The 16,549-nt window shown below is 38.4% G+C and overlaps 1 protein-coding gene across 2 annotated transcripts in view; it reads left to right on the top strand.

Annotated features, from left to right (window-relative positions):
- Positions 1–16,256, top strand: part of LOC310888258 (uncharacterized protein) — a 31,556-nt gene extending 15,300 nt beyond the window's left edge. Inside the window, exons 5-10 of one of the 2 annotated variants that reach the window (XM_083814835.1) lie at positions 1,824–2,201; positions 5,458–5,602; positions 8,001–8,125; positions 9,135–9,247; positions 9,675–9,797; positions 13,246–16,256. In XM_083814835.1, coding sequence (XP_083670961.1) covers positions 8,048–8,125; positions 9,135–9,247; positions 9,675–9,797; positions 13,246–13,261 — 330 coding nt within the window. In that variant the 5' untranslated portion in view covers positions 1,824–2,201; positions 5,458–5,602; positions 8,001–8,047 and the 3' untranslated portion in view covers positions 13,262–16,256. The remainder of the gene's footprint in view (positions 1–1,823; positions 2,202–5,457; positions 5,603–8,000; positions 8,126–9,134; positions 9,248–9,674; positions 9,798–13,245) is intronic. The other variant, XR_014575868.1, reaches the window with a different exon arrangement.
- The last annotated feature ends 293 nt before the right edge of the window (positions 16,257–16,549 follow it).

Raw genomic sequence — 16,549 nt, 5'->3', positions numbered from 1 at the left:
TCATACTCTTAAACATTTCCTTTTTTTCTTTATCTTGTAAATATTATTGTTCTTCAAATCTTACTGTAGTTTCGAGACTGATAAATCTCTCTTTCCATGATATATAATCTTCCATTCACAAAAAGGAAAAGAAAAGTATCTAACCAAGGAAGTAAAAATGCCTGAATGCTGGTGCTACAGACCTGATCTTTCACAGTCAGTGAGAAATTTTTATGGTCTTCAATGTGTTTAGGATCATTATAATGGCAATACAAACACATTCTTATAAAATTAATGTAAACATTCCATATAAAAGTAACAAAATCTGATCAGATTTTCAGGGAGAAGAAAGATTTGTAGCATTTTCATCTTCCATTAGCAATAAATCCTATTTCTGTATAGCAATGCCTATTGTCTGTGCTGTTTGTATTTATTTAGAGATGCATACATATGATTTTTCTACATCAACAGTGAAAGCTCAGATAAATTCTGCAATCCTTGCTCTGGAAAAACAAACAAAAACAATTAAACACTGTAAATTTGAATTTAATTCCCAAAATTTACATCCTCTACCAGAAAGTTTTCTAGCTTAAAAAGTCCCTAGAGGTTGTTTTGGTGCATGCATTTCAATATGTATCATTAGACCTTAGAAAAGCAAAATGTGACTAAGAATTAGTGTAACAACTAGGACAGGCAAGCTATTTCAAGGAGACCTTTCATGTTGGAGTCAAGTTTTCATGGCTAGTATCTGATTTCATCTGCTGCACAGAGAAAACAGGTCCTCTCCCATGACATTGGGAAGGGTGCTCTGGGGTGGAAATATGTTCTGTTTCCCTTCCCTTCCCTTCCCTTCCCTTCCCTTCCCTTCCCTTCCCTTCCCTTCCCTTCCCTTCCCTTCCCTTCCCTTCCCTTCCCTTCCCTTCCCTTCCCTTCCCTTCCCTTCCCTTCCCTTCCCTTCCCTTCCCTTCCCTTTTTCTCTTTTCTCTCCTTTTTTTCCCTTTTTTGCCATTTCTTTTTTTTCCCTTTTTTTGTTCCTTATTTTCTACTTTCCTTTCTTTTTTTTCCTTTTCCGTTTTTTCTTTTCTCTTCCATTTCTCCTTTCCTTTCTCTTTCTTTCTTTTCTGCCTGCCTCCCTCCATTTACAAATAAATAAAATGATATATAAAATAAAAATGCATAATTATTTAAAAATTATGTATATAAAATCTATTCTTAGATGGATAGATATAAATACTTGCAAGACAACCTCCAAGGTTCCTCCTACCTGTCAAACTAGGAAGAAAATGAGAAAGGCACTGCCTAAGTTATTTCTAGTACTTTGAAACCTGGGCATAGATTAGACCTATGTCAGTACTTGTTAAAGGCAAAAATCACTTTTTTTTTTTTTAAAGGAAACTTGAATACTTCAGTCAGAATTCTATTATGAATTGGACTTTGATATTTCCAAAATTATGGTTGAGCCCAAGTATCCAAACTGTTGCCCCATGAAGTTTCAATGAACAATTCTTCTGTCATTCCTGGCTCTAGCATGAATCACCTAAAAGGACTGCATACAGATGCAACTGAACTGAAACTCTAAAGCTGTAAGAAGAAAGTTTTAGAAGATTCTTTTCAGGGCCTGAGTAAGCTGATGAAATTAATCTAGACAGGAATCACTATCCAAAGGCAATGGAAATGCCTCATGATTTATGCAAGAAAGGGGTAGAAAATAAATATGCAGCTTTTGCTGGCTGAGCAAATCCTAGGGAACTGCTGGCCGATGAAAACCACTTATGCAAAACACCATCTGAGTTTCCATTTCCTTAACCACTCAGTTTAAGAAATAATTGCATATTTTCCACCAGCAATGTTTCTTTCAGCATTTGAACAGTGAAAGAACTCCACCTGAACAGGAATCATCTTTACAATAGCCCCTGAAGGAATAAAAAGATTCTGCACAGAGCACTGTTTCTTCCACAACTTGTGACCACACTTTTGCTGCCACTTTCTTTGAGCAGCCTCCTTGGAGGCTGAAGCAAACTGCCTCAGCCCTGGGGAGCCTGCACCTGGAGGCCAGGAGGAGGGAGGCCCTTGGGCAGCAGGAGCTGTCCAAGGTCCATCCCAGGCACTACCACCCAACCCCATCTTCTGCTCGCCAGCACTTGGGACACTATTGGCATTTAAGCCTCCCTCCCACTACACTTCTCAGTGGGATTTCTGCTCAACAAAGGATATGGCCTTAGGTGAGTTTTTACTCTGTCTCATCTATAGTTTCTTACTCATCTTTTAATTATGGGGAAAAAAAAGTGCAACCCTTGATATATAAACATGCCTAACAAGTCCTGTAACACGCTTCCTTTCAGCAACTGTATTTAAGAGATTTGATATTCAAAAACTTTATTATGAACAGCAAAGCCCTTCAAAAATCTTAAAATCTTCTTACCTGCAGTTTTAGAGTAGTATTTATGAAGCAAGTTGTTCTCAGTCTTTCACTGAGCTAAGTAAAATTTCTTTGTCTGGCAGCAGAATATCACCTTTACCACAGGTTAACGACACCAGTACTGTTAGTAGGAAAACAATCAAAGACAGATACAGACCTGGAGGAAATAATATGCCCTTGCCAGAAGATAAGCCCAGAAATGACATATCTTTGGTCAGAGCCCAGTGTAGCATGTTTGATAAATACTTCAGATTTTAAACAGTGCTTTTCTTCACTGACAAACAACAATCTGAAGGTGTTTAGAGGGTATTAATTTGTATTTTAATGGTATTATCCATGCTCTGAATGGTATCTATGTTGTCTTCCAATGTAATCTGAAATATTTAGGTTTGTCTAGTAATAAATTGGACTTAGTTTCTCATTATGCTTTTCATGACCCACTCTCATTAGAGGTGTTTAATTTTAGTGAATATAAGCACTACTTCACTGTGGCAAGGATAAAAGTTGAGTGGTAGTTTTTGTGTGTGGGGTTTTTTTTTTTGTTGTTGTTGTTTGTTTGTTTGTTTTTTGACCTTGAAAACAATGAAACAGGGTTTAAGGGGGCCTACCTCTGGTGTGTATACATGAATAAGGAAATCCTGAGACAACAGTGTGACAGTAAAAGCCCTCAGACTTTTGGGAAATTAAGCATACACAAATATCTCTCTGAAATGCTGTACACTAATACCTGCAGCATGAGGAATAAACAGGAGGAATTAGAGGTCTATGTGTAGTTTCCAGACTACGACCTTATCAGGATCACAGAGATGTGAAAAGACAGCTCACACAACCAGAATACTGCAATCATTGGTACAGGATTTTGGGAAAGGACAGGCTAGGATTGTGAGAAGGTGAATTTATTCTCTATGTGAGAAAAGGTAATGAGTTAGCTCAGGGAATGTGGGTTGGACTTAGCACATAGATCAACATGAATTGCATTGTTATCGGCTAAAGACTGCTTGATAAGGAAGAAGAAATACATGAGGACTTGTCCAGACAACTGAAAGAAGTCTCGTGTTTGCACACCCTGGTCCCCATGAGTGACTTCAACCACCATAAAATCTGTGGAGGGGACAAAACATCTGGGCACATGCAACCCAGGATGTTTCTGGAGTGCATCGATGACAACTTCCTGACACTAGTGGTTGAGAAGCCTACAAGAGGGAACACTGTACTGGACCTCACTTACAAACAAGGAAGGTCTGGAAGGTTCCTTCTCCAAGGAAGACTGGAAGGTTAGGGACAACCCTCACTGCAGTGACCATGAGGTTGTGGAGTTCTTAGAGGATGAACAAGGCAAAAAGCAGGACCCCATTCCTGGTGTTCAGAAGGAAAAAAAGCATTTCTTACCATAAGGATGAACCAGGCTGCCCAGAGATGTGGAGGTTCCATGCTTGGAGACATTCAGAACACCACTGGACAGGAGCAACCTGCTTTAGCTGATCCTTCTCTGAGCAAAGGGATTGGACTAGATGACTCCAGAGGTGCCTTCCAACTTCAAATACTCTCTGATTCCATGATTGTGTGATTTGAAAATTTAGAACAAGTTATAAAGGCATTTAATATACCTTTATAACTCACAGAGATTATTTTATTCAACAGATCTCTAGGAAAGTTCTTGTTTGTTTGTTTTTATGGAAATCATCTCAGTTGTCTATGGAAAGATGGGAATAAGAATTATCTAGATCAGTTTAAAAATCTTAAGAGTTTGGTATATGTTTACTTATTCCACAACTTCACAACATTCCTTGTCAGGGACTCCTTGTTGGTACACAGAATTTATGCAAACTACTTGTAAACAGTGATAAACTACAGTACTTTTAATGGACAGTACGGTCTCAAAACTCAAATTAAGCACCTAAAATGAAATGCAAACCCTTCAGTATCATAAATAATAAATATAATAGCAATAATAATATTATAAATTAGTTTATGTTATTAGATATATATCTGTAGTAACCTTGCCAACAGCATTTTCTCCTTTCAGGTACTTTTGTTCCAACAGAACAAGTTACCCCAGCTTGCTGGTGGACTTTTTTGCCAACTCAACAGCGCAATTTATCCCAGATTTTTTATAGCTACCTTCATAACATAAAGCAAGCAACCTTCCTGTCAAATGAATTAGATTATTTAGTGCAACTGGTCTTCAAAGGAAATCCTTCTGAATGTGCTTGAGCAATTCCTGATTTCTCAAAATGGCTATATGTAACTGTTAACGCAAGCACCCTATGACTGGCAACTGATTGCATCTATGCAGTACCGGGAGGTTAAATAGGTCAGACCACAGGGAACTTAAATTTATAAGCCTGGATTTATTTTCAGCAGTATACTGCTTTTTCTCTTGCTTTATTATTTTCACCATTATAACATCTCTTGTCTGACAAACTGCCTCGCTCTACATCCATGTCCACACAAAAAGCTTCCCAGACCACACACAGGACAACCAAGAAGAAACAGTGACTAATAGGGAAAGAACCAAGCTTCTGTTTGGACTAGAAGAAAGGGCCTGAGAGCTGGACAAGGCTGAGGGCCTTTTCTGTCACAGTCTGGAAAAAACAGGGCTCAAAAAAATAACAGCTAGTATGGTAGGTTTTCATTAAGTAATGGGACAGGAAAAAGAATATTTGCTTCAGAAACTGTTATATCAGCATGGAGAAATTACTTGAATTGTGAAGCCAGTTGTACTTTCACTGGAAAGTGGTATTTGTTGTGAAAGGACTGCAGAAGTTTGGAAGAGACAGAAACTATAAAGCTTTGGCTTGATTTAATAAGTGTGATAATATTACATTAATAGAAGGTCATATCCACAAATAATATAATATACTGGTGATTTGGGGAAAAGTTTTCATGACATTTTTCAGTTGCTATTACTAAGCATAAATAGTATAGATTTATGCACCTTAAATAATTATGATCTCACTTTCCAGTGAAATTTCTAAAAGTCTTTCTGTCTTTGTCTGTCACTAAACTAGTTTATTCTTTCTCTTCCATTATTCATTTTGAAATAATTGGTTTTGCAGATCACATAGTTCCCTGTCCACCAAAATGGGCACCTGCCTGTCTTTCAGCACATTTTCCTGTCTAATGGAAACTGGATTTGTACTTTCTCTTATTTAATTCACTGAAGGAATGAAAGTCCAGACTTTTCATGGTTCATATCACCAGGTAAGTATTATTTATTTTAAGTGTTTGATATAAAGCTGGTTAATAACAGACAAGAGATGCAGAGCAACCACACAAGGAGGCACTTAGGGGTTTCATCAACAGACATAAGTTTGCTCCTTAGAATATTAATAGTGTTACAGGAATGCAACATTTCTCTTACGGGGGGACACTTCTCTTTTCCCCAAAGAAGATATTAGTGTTCCTAAAAATATTTTTTCTTTTCCTTCTTGGTGATAATCTCATGGACTTCAAAGTTCTACTTGAGAAAAGAAAATAATTATTTCCATGTGAAATCAGCTTTCTTTGTGTTTGAACTTTCTTTGTGTCTCTGAACTTACCCAAAAATCTGCCTGCAATTGTACTGGCACAAGTGGATTGGCTGGCACAGAGTTAAAGGTTTGTGCTTTTGGAGTCAATTTGAATTCAGTAATACATATTATATAGGCCACTGCTATACTTCTGGGAGCTTTTAGTTTGGTGTTAATTAGACTAATTAGCCAATTCATCTCTTTTTCACCATCAGAAAATGATCTCGTGGCATTGTAAATGCTTATGCTAGTTTCATCAGCTCCCCTACAGTCAGAAAGAGACAAGTTTTTCCAAAAGGGCCAGACCCTAACATCTAAGATCATGGTCTTATATTGATTATAAGAGGAGCCTGAGAATTTGGGTATTTATCCTCAGTCTTAAAACCTGTGATGAGAATATTCCTGCTTCCACCTTGCTGCTTGCTTCAGATCCTTATATTTAATGAGGTGTATTCCCTCCACTTCCAGCATCCATGGTTTGCTCCCAAGCAACTGGTAAGGCAAGAAATTTCCTACATCCCAAAGACTTCCTGGAAAACCTGTACCAGACTGCAAAGAGGAAATAAAGAGGAAATTAATAATAGGGAAAAAAAAAAAAAAGAAACTCACCCAATAATTTTTAAAGTGAGAAATGAAAAAAAGCACCTAATCAATGCTTCTCTCAGCTATATGGAATTAAAGCTATGCAGCCAGGACTTAGTTTGATCCAACATCTGAAAAATTTGTTAAAAGAGTTAATAAAGTAATTTTCCTGATATTTTGCTCCTTATAGTTTGAGCAGCACACAAACAAGTCTCTACCTTGAAAAATAAAAATTAACCAAAACAAAAAAAAAGGAAACATTAAGCAATTAGTCCTAAACAAGTATAGAAAACTTGTCAAATCTTGAAAATTTTCATACAGTGAAACATATGGTAAAACAATTAAAAATTGTAATGAAATAACTTATATTTAACATCGAATAACAATTTTAAATTCAAACTTTATGAAATGTCTAGTAACAAAAATAATGAAATATTTTAAAATAAAAATTGTTTGATACTACTATGTGGAATCATTTAGTTTTGCAAATTTCAAACATATCTCCAACACCAGGACTTTTTTCTAAATGTTTCAGTAAAAAGGTTTGGCAAAACTACAGCATTTTTCTATTTATTTTCACTATCTGCTGAAATTTAACAAAAAGCCTATTTCATTGAACAAATTGACTCTCCCAGACTCAGGGTGCTTCCACAAGTAGTTTCATATTTTAGTTTCATTTCCATGCTATTAGAAGGTGGTAAAAATAAACCAAGTATCATTATTTACACACATTTTTTTATCTTTCATTGTGCTGATGTTTAATGAAAGCTTGAAAAATAAGAAACTTTCTAAGGAATACTTGCTATTAGGTGTCACTACTTGTATCTAGTAGAGAGAGAAAATTCCACAGTAGTTATCAGTACATTTGCAATCTGCAGAAACATCTAATCTTCTTTTTCCTTCAGTGTTGAAATTTATAGCTAAATGAGTTAAAACAAACAGCACCACATATCTTTGTTTAACTGTTGGACAGAATGGAGCATTGGATGGGGATCCTTGAACAGGATTTGTTCCATGATGACATTAGTTACAGTAGCCTGCACATCAGCAATTAGTTTACTTCTAACTGGTTCTTTCCCTTTTCAGTGCAGAATTCTTCCTTCTGTTAGGTTTTATGGAGCAAAATGTTTCCACAGAAAATCCATGCTCCTGTGACTGGCAGAAAATCCTTCTTGTGATTGATTATTTTTCCTATTTAGTTAGGGCGATAGGACAGTTCAATAATTCTTGCAACTTAAAGTAGTCCTATGATGTCAAAAAATGTAAAACCTATCGCTATAAACATTGATGATAGCAACCAGGTAATGAAACAAGCAATGAGAAGATCTATGCAGAAAAAGCCATTTTCTGGACACACCAGCACTGTCATGTTAGTCCTAAACAGCAAATCTACTGCTTATTCTTCAGTACCAACTAACGGTACAGAATCATAATATACACATTTCTGTTAAAAAGCCAACAAGACTTTTTGTTTTGGTTTGGTCTATTTTGTTTTGTTTTGTTGTTAGCAGCCTGTTTATGAACAGCAACTTGAGAAAAATTACAATTTTGAAACATGAAGAAGGACTTCTCATGTATAAAACTGCGTGTTCATGATTTCCAGTCCTTAATCATAGTATACTTCCATTGCCAGGTAAATGTCTTGTTCTTTTGTTGTATTTACTTTTTTATTGTGCTCTTTAAAAGATTCAGATTTACAAGGACATTGTTCTTGGTCCAGACAACTAAAAAAAAAAAAAACCATCTTCACATTCCAGAAAAGAAAGTAAAATACCAATTTTACCAATACAAATATTAGCTAACATATAATTTTCTCTCCCTAAACAAATATCATGAAACACCTTTTATTGGCTTTTGTTAAATGTTGCTTATTTTAATGCTGTGATAATAGCATGGATAGCTGCATTTCCCAGTTCTTCAAAAATAAGGAAGCTATAAATGTATTTTAACAAGCATGGGACATTATTAATCTTCCAGATATAAGCAAGGCAAAATTTAAAAACTGTCTGCCCTATAGCCTATAGCTGCCCTTAAATATGAGCTGCCCTTAAATACAGCTAAACAAATTGTTTGTTTAGCTATAAGACATGGTGCGAGCTGGAAAATGAACATGCAAGCTAAAATTACAGTGCAACCTGTAATGCTGAAGCAGAAAAAAAAAAAAAAAAAAAAAGAGAGTAAGAGAGTGAGAAAAACCTTTGTACTTCATCAACAGCAGTAGATGCTGATTTTGGGGTCCTTCTTCTTTGCGCTCTTTGGTCATACCTCTCCTGATTCATATAGCATTGCTTAGGGCCTTGAAAGTGGTTTGCCTCTTACTGTAAGGCTCAGGAAAGCATTCAAAATTTCCTCTTCTGATGGCTTTGTTGGTCTCTTGTAAAGTAAGGAACTGGCATGGCAGAACTGCTGCCCAGACAAATGTTTGCTGACGAATTAGTTTTACAGAAGCCCACGTGCGCTTGTTCCTGTTCTGCCAGTTGCCACCCAGAAACCTTTTCCTGTGCTGAGGTCACCCTCTGCAGCTGTCCCCAGACAGGACTGCTGGGACTCACGCAAGACAGATGGGGGAGAGAGGGGCATCAGGCATGTGTTCAGTCCATCCTGAATGAGCCATTCATCAACTCACTCTGTCCTTCTTTCAGTCTCCACTCTGGGAAAAACGTCAGTTTATGTTTCAAACTTCATCCTTTCATCCACAGTATTTCCACAGGAAGCTTTCCTTCTGCCATCAGAAGCAGCATGCAAAACACACAAGGTTTGTAGGAGCTGGGTTCAAAACAAAACAAAAAAAAAACGGAGTGCCCATGAGGCACAGATTATCTGTGGAACTCCTTGCCAAAAGAAGCTGAGGATGCCAAAATTTTCTCATGGGGAGGCTGAGCAAACACATGGACATAGCCACTGAATGTTAACATACAGGCAAAACATATTGAATTGGAGAATCCTTGAACTAAAAATTGTCATGGGCTAGAGGAGCACTTGAAGTATCATCAGATACGTTGGTCTATGTATCCCCTTATGGCCACTGTCTGATTTTTGCTTTTACCATGAATGTTTTGTAAACATTCAGTAGCTTAACACAGACATCAAGTGGCCTCTTAGTGATGAAGGTCCAAACAGGAACTCTGCCTTTACAGCAGAATCTCTGTGAGCAGCATATACACTGTGATTTCTCTGCACAGGGCCAGTCACCGCAAAGGGAAAAAATTTGGATTCCTGAATGAAGACAGACAGAGGAGGCATAACTGGCCAGTGAATGGAAGCCAGTGGAGGCCTCTCTCTGCAAAGCATATATTAAAAATCTGGTAAGAGCACAGAATGGCCTCATATGGATGGTCTAATCTGAGAGAGTTACCCTGTCTTGTCCTACAAATTAGTCCTGTTGACAAAATGAAAGGCAAATATCACTTCAATGGGAAGAGTGGAGGGGTGGACCATTGAATATTTGCTTTCAAATAAAAATTAGTTTTTGATGACCAGTTTGATGGTGTTTTTGAACCAGCAAAACAAGGAAAATGAAGGACATTTAGAACTAAAAGTTCTTCATAAACACTGAAGTTGGTCATTAAATATGAGCAAAAAATGTAAAAGTCCTCCTCTCCCTGACAATGGGATGTGTTCCTGGAAAGGGCTGAGAGCTGATCTCTGATAGATTTTAACACTGCCAAATGCCATCAGTAGGGGATGACCCAGAATTCAAAGGTGGAGGGTCTGCCTCATGCTGAAGGGTATTCCCATGACTTGGTTGGTTACCAGGTCTCCCTCCAGCTATCTAGCAATAGCCAGGCTCCTGCCTTCCCACTGCTACCTGTGCCTTGGGACTCAGGAGCTGGGTTGCAGAACAGGGACGTGCTGCCAGTCTGGGGTTATTTGAAGGGAAAATTAAACACTGAACGGGGAGTTACAAAGTAACATCCAGCTTCCCCATGGTGAGAAAGTAGAGAGAGAAGGTCTGCAAACAGGGAGTTTCAGATACCTGCAGAGGGTAGATTTTCTGCAACCAAACTGAAAACCTTCTTGCGGGCACAGGCAGGTAAAAACAGATGAATCCAACGTGGATTCAGAAAGTGCCTGAAGCCTGCAGGTTTGCACCATGGTTAAGTCCTTAGTGATCCTGAGCACAATGCATGGGAGCATGCACTTGCACAGCTGACCAGGTGGGCAGACATCCTGCACATGAGTGTTAGTGGGCATCTCCTGAAGAAAAAATCCAGCCAGAGACCTGCCAGCTGGTGGAATTCTGGCTGACTGCAAAGAAAAATCATAAAATCATGCAGAGGAATGTTCCCAGCTGCCTGAGCATAAAATACTGCTACTTTCAGCTGAAATGCATATTACTTGTTCGTAGGCCACACTCTCCCTCTCCCAGGTTATTTACCAAAAAGTTTAACACCTCGTCTCTGCATAGCTATTGTGGGTATAAATAAGAAAGGCAGAGGGACAAGAAAAGATTTTCTTAGGAGTGTGAGCATGCAAGCATGTTTGCCAGCAGAGGACTTGCAGAGAGGAAGCAGGTGACAGATGATGGTCAAGATTGCCATCTAATGGCCAGAAATCAGAAAATGGAGAAAAGGAATTAGTAATGGGACTGCAAGGCAGTGAGGCTGGATGCTAGGAGCGCAGGCTTGGTTCTGAGGTTTCCTGCTTGGATTTCTAACTGGAAATTAAGTTTATAGGATTATCAAGAGATAGCAAAGGGCACTTAGATTTTACTTGTAACTGCAAACTATGTGAAGAGACAGCCAGTGCTTATCATATAATTACTTATTCTTTACTGTGCTAAATGTTACAGAATATCTCTTTTATTTCCTTTAATACCTTTGGTTATATTTTAGAAATTAAGTAGTGAAGAGAGAAAGAAAGAAGTCTTCTTCTTGTTTATAGGAATGCTGCAGACAATGCACTTCCAAGTTCAAAAGTATTAATTGCTCACCACTCATTAACTGCTCAAATAGAGAATCCAGTTTTCTCTCCCAAGACCTTCCCAAGGTGTTACATGATAGGGGAACAGTTTTCACCTGTAGGGTGCAGTGTTTCCCTAAAAATATAGTTGTGTAAATGATCCTCAACAACTTGGTAAAAGACATTCTCCTATTCTGTGCAAAAGCTGGTTGTTTTTTTGTTGCTCTTTTGTTGTTGTTGCTGTTTGTTTATTTTATTTATTTTTTCCTAAAGACAGCCTTTAAAACTATTATATTCTTTGAAATAAGGTGCTTTTAATAATGATCTTGCTAATCAGGAAAATTACTCTGTAAGGTTCATATATGCATTGCTGTAACAATCTAATTACAGTAACGCTTTCTGACAGCATATCTGAGCTTAACAAAGTGTTTAAGTATTACATTTAGCATGTGAATAGACAGTGAGAGTAATCATGTGCTTAAAGTTAAGCAAATTGTTAAGTTTCTTTGTTAACCATGGACAAAATTAATATCCAATTTGCTGCCAGGAATTTTCCCTTTTTTCAAAACAGAATAAAATTATTTGCTTTAAAAAATGCTAATGATTTTAAAATGCATATCTATTTCCCTGGAGGAGTTACTTCTTACTGTTTTACCTGGAGCACTAGCAGTTGTTGCTGTAGTTTTTTCAGAAGTGTTAGCAGTGTCATGCTGAGATTAACATTTTTATTTTATTTTTTTAGTTGGAGAAGGCAAAAAAAAAAAAACACTTTTTTTTTTTTTGAAAAAAAAAAAAGTTACCCACACATTATGGGTTCTGCTCAACAAACGTAGCATATAGTTCTAATATTCAGCCTGAAAAACTTGGGAGCAATCCTTCAGGCAAATGTAATGAGTGAATACAGTCAAGCAAATGGAAGAAAAATGCAATTGGCCCCCACTACGACAATGAACTCAACATCCATTTAACCTGTCATGATGTAATTTAGCAGGAATTCTGCTTGGACCAGAGCTGTGCTACTTGCACCTTGCAAGTCCATTTACAACTCTCTTGCTTAAGAAATTAAAGCACAAAGAACATTGGCCACACTCAAAAAAAAAAAAGATCAGCCATTTTATTTTTGGCATCCGTGACAGAGTGGAACTACATTTTTCCCTGGTGTATCAAGTAGGGGATGCACCACTTTTAATTTTAATGACTAGGTTGGGCTTTGGCTGTAGTCAGTGGTGAGAATCACGTACTCCCAAAGAGGATTTATCTGACCTGCATTACACACTTAATTTAGTCTTTAGCGATATGTATTTCCATTTACAGATGCAGAAAAGGAGCCCGGGGTTACTCTGAAGTCATAGAATCATGGTTTGGGTTGGAAGGGACCTCCAACCAGCTTTCCTGTACGCCCCCTTTCGGTACTGGAAAGCCACTGTAAGGTCTCCCCAGAGCCTTCTCTTCTCCAGGATAAACAACCCCAACTCCCTCAGCCTGTGCCTATAGGAGAGGTGCTCCAGCCCCCTGATCATCCTCATGGCCCTCCTCTGGACTCATTCTAATACATCCATGTCCTTCTTGTGCTGGGGGCCCTAGAGCTGAATGCAGCACTCCAGGTGGGGTCTCAGAAGAGCAGAGTAGAGGGGAACAGTCACTTCCCTTGGCTTGCTGGCCATGCTTCTTTTGATGCAGCCCAGAATACAGTTAGCTTTCTGGGCTGCAAGCATGCACTGGTGGCTCATGTTGAGCTTCTCATCAACCAACACTCCTAGGTCCAGGGCTGCTGTCAAAACATCTAGATGACTAACCCTTTTAGACAACAGCTTTAAAGAAAATAAATTCTGATCTTATCTTTTATTTCAGGAACCTTTACGCTTAATATGCCTGACATCATGAAACAACAACAAAAAAATAATAAAATAAAAATAAAAATAAAGCTCTTCTGCACTCTGTATTTCTCCTTCAGTTTCTTTCTCAGAACAGATGCAGGGGCCAAGAATGGCAGCTCAGACAGCCTCACTCAGAGCCTTCGTGTAACACAACCATGCAGAGGTGGCAAATGAGCGTATGATAAATTCAGCAGAATGTTGTTGGCTGCTACTGTTCTGAAGGGGCAGACAAACAGAGAAAATAAAACGAAGCCAGACTTTTTTGTTTAGAAACAGAAAGAAATAAAATTATTTGTCTTCAGTATTTTTAAATGTTTGTCACTATTTTTAAGCATCTTTGTACTTTCAAATCCAGTCTGGTATTAATGTTAGAAAACTAGGAATCAAGTGAGAACAGTTGTGCTGGCAACTATATAAACAGTCTGACAGACACACCAGAAATTCTTCTGTGGGCAGAGGAGGATTCTGGCAGGTATGCAACTAAAAAGAAAATGGGGCACTTAGGAATGTGTGAGAAGGCCTGAAGAAGAAAGGGGATCAGGCAAAAAGGTGGCACCCATAAGAAAAGATAAACTGTGATTCATTTGTAGTAAAATACACATGTATATACACATGAATATGCACTCTTAAAACTGCACAACATGGTGATAGTTTGTTATATTGAAACTTTTGGCTATGGAAGACCCGAAAAAAGTACACAGTGACCTCCAAAATAAAATCAGGATACACTTTTGTCCTCATGGAACTGCAAGAGGTAAAGGAGCTCCTTTCAGTAGATGTGGATATCCATTGATCCTGCAATAACCGTACAAAACAAAAGAATGAACACAACAATATGCTTTACAAAATAATAAAGTTCTAAAGTTCATAGGGTCTTACAATGCACCACATAATATTTAAACAGGTGTGAGTGATCTGGGGTAAGATGATGCCATCCATATCCTGCCTTGGAAGTAACTTACTGCATTCACAATAAGAAATTTTCCCTGTATGAATAAAACACTGGTTTCCACCATATTATCCACAGATTATTTTGTTTGTTTGTTTGTTATTTCATGCAGCAGGAAATTCCTGGATGACGCCATGGGGCAAATGTACTAATTTTAACCGCAACATCAGTCAGGATATGGAGTCTTTCAAGGATCTAACCAGCAGCAGGCTGTCTGCCTGAGATCAATTTCTTCCTACAGCTGGATAGAGAACTACAGGAATACACCTAAGCATTTCCCTACATATTCTATCAGCACAGAGGGCTTAAGTCTTTTGAAAAGGAACAACTCATTTCCTGTTTCTTTCAAACACCTCATCCTCTGCCCTGCCAAATACACAGGAGAAAGTATATTGTCCTGTGAGAGGCTGTGAGTAATATCTGGACTAGGGAAGGAAACAGGTAAGCAAGTATCTGTTGCTTCATTTATCTTATTTACAAGGCTCCGGTCATATTGGCATCTGTTAGTAAGATCCTTGCTCAGACCTGTACTTTTCTGATCATTCTTTTATCCATATGATCATTACAATATGAAGAAAGATGGTTTAAGTGCTGGAGCATTTCGGGCCAGTCTTTCTCAACAGCAGCTGCTCCTGTGGTTATTCACCATCCTGTGGCTGTTTCATCATGCTCCTACAGCCTCAGCAACTCCTCTGTGGGAGGCCTCAGTGATTTAGCTGAGGAGAAGAACCACAACAGACACCGCAGACACTTCCCTCACAAAAAGAGGGATGATACTTGGACCCACCTTTGCATCTCATTGTTGTTATCTCCCTCATGGGAGAACCTTAACATGTACTGTGACTTGAGTCTCTATTCAAATGGAAGGGAGAAGCCAATCCTTTGAACCAGCTTAGGTCTGCCTGAAAAGACAACCTCAATATTCATCCTTTGTCTTTACTGAAAGACCCGCTGGTTTCAGGTGATATTGTGGTGGGACAGAAGCCCATAGCTGTGGCCAGCTGCCATGGGTGGAGGGAGGACTACTAATGTGGAAAGGTCTGCTGTTCCTCTTTTCAGACTAGCTGGAAAATTATCAGTGTAATTCTTCAACAGAAGAATTACCAGTATTTGTGGAGCCATTGTTTCTCCTGAATGTCTTATTATTACAAAGGTTCAGGTCTAAGACACAGAGAAGTCTTTCCATTCATGGGCTATTTCTACAAATATATAATTTGTGGCTCTTTATTTCACAAGACTTTCATTAACGTCCATGCACCTTAGACCAGGGTCTATATGGGAAGAGGACGTTCAGGGCAAAGGATTGCCATTAGCTCCATTGATTTATTTGTGAAAAATATACTCTTTTCCCACTCCAAAATACTGCACAGACCATGACACAAACTTAAACCTTAAGCTTCCTACTTCCTCCTGAGAAGCTGATAACTAAAACTATTAGATGACAACATGAACCTGCCTGCCAGCCTTGCATTTACCTGGAAAATGCAAGAATAGGAAAGAGTATATCCCTGGATAACCTACTAGTGGAAGCTCATCAGTCAGTCTACAGATCCTGGGACAAGTTATAAGATCTGCTTAATGTCTACTTTACACAGAATTGAGTACCCAGGGATGGGATTCACTTCACATAAAGTTAACTATTTAAAAGTTAAGTGGCTTCTCTAAGGTAGTCCCTTTATACTCCTCTACAGGCAATGGGATGGCAGGGAGAGGAAATCCTGGGGAGTGATTCATTTCCCTTAACATAAAACTCTGTCCTTGGATGGGATGAATCACCCAAGAGGTGCCTTTGTGCTGATTGTGGATAGAGCCTGGACTACAGCTGCATATCGACTTGAGGTTGGATGACTCTCACCCTCCATGACACTTTCAACAGCACCTGGGGTAATCAGGAAACATCCGTGCTACTCAGTATGATGTACACTCCTGTCCGTTACTTCTGCAAGCGAAAGTAAAGTTTCCAAGCCACTTCTGTTTTATTAAAAAAAACCTGTCCTCCAAGCTACTAATAAACTCCACCCTCTCACCTTGGTAGAGAAACAATTCTTGATTCTTCCTCTTAGCAGGCACTTTTCCCATTCGTTTCTCACCCTGGCCATATTTGCTGAGTTTGCCTACAAGAACACCACACAGGAGTATTCTCATAAGTCCTAGTATAGTCACTATGGTTTACACCTACTGCTTTCCCCTTATGCAAAGAAAGAAATTGGATAGGCTTAAATCTCTGTTGATAATTATTTATCATCACACGATCTTCTGCATATTTAATTTTTTTCCTGAGGTTTGAAGTTAGGTTGCCAGGTCTATAGTCCCATGTTTATCTATATTC

Source organism: Anser anser (genome assembly GCF_964211835.1).
Source record: "Anser anser genome assembly, chromosome: 1".
Classification (NCBI taxonomy): Eukaryota; Metazoa; Chordata; class Aves; order Anseriformes; family Anatidae; genus Anser; species Anser anser.
The sequence above is the reverse complement of the archived record's forward strand: the minus strand, read 5'-3'. Positions and strand labels throughout refer to the sequence as shown.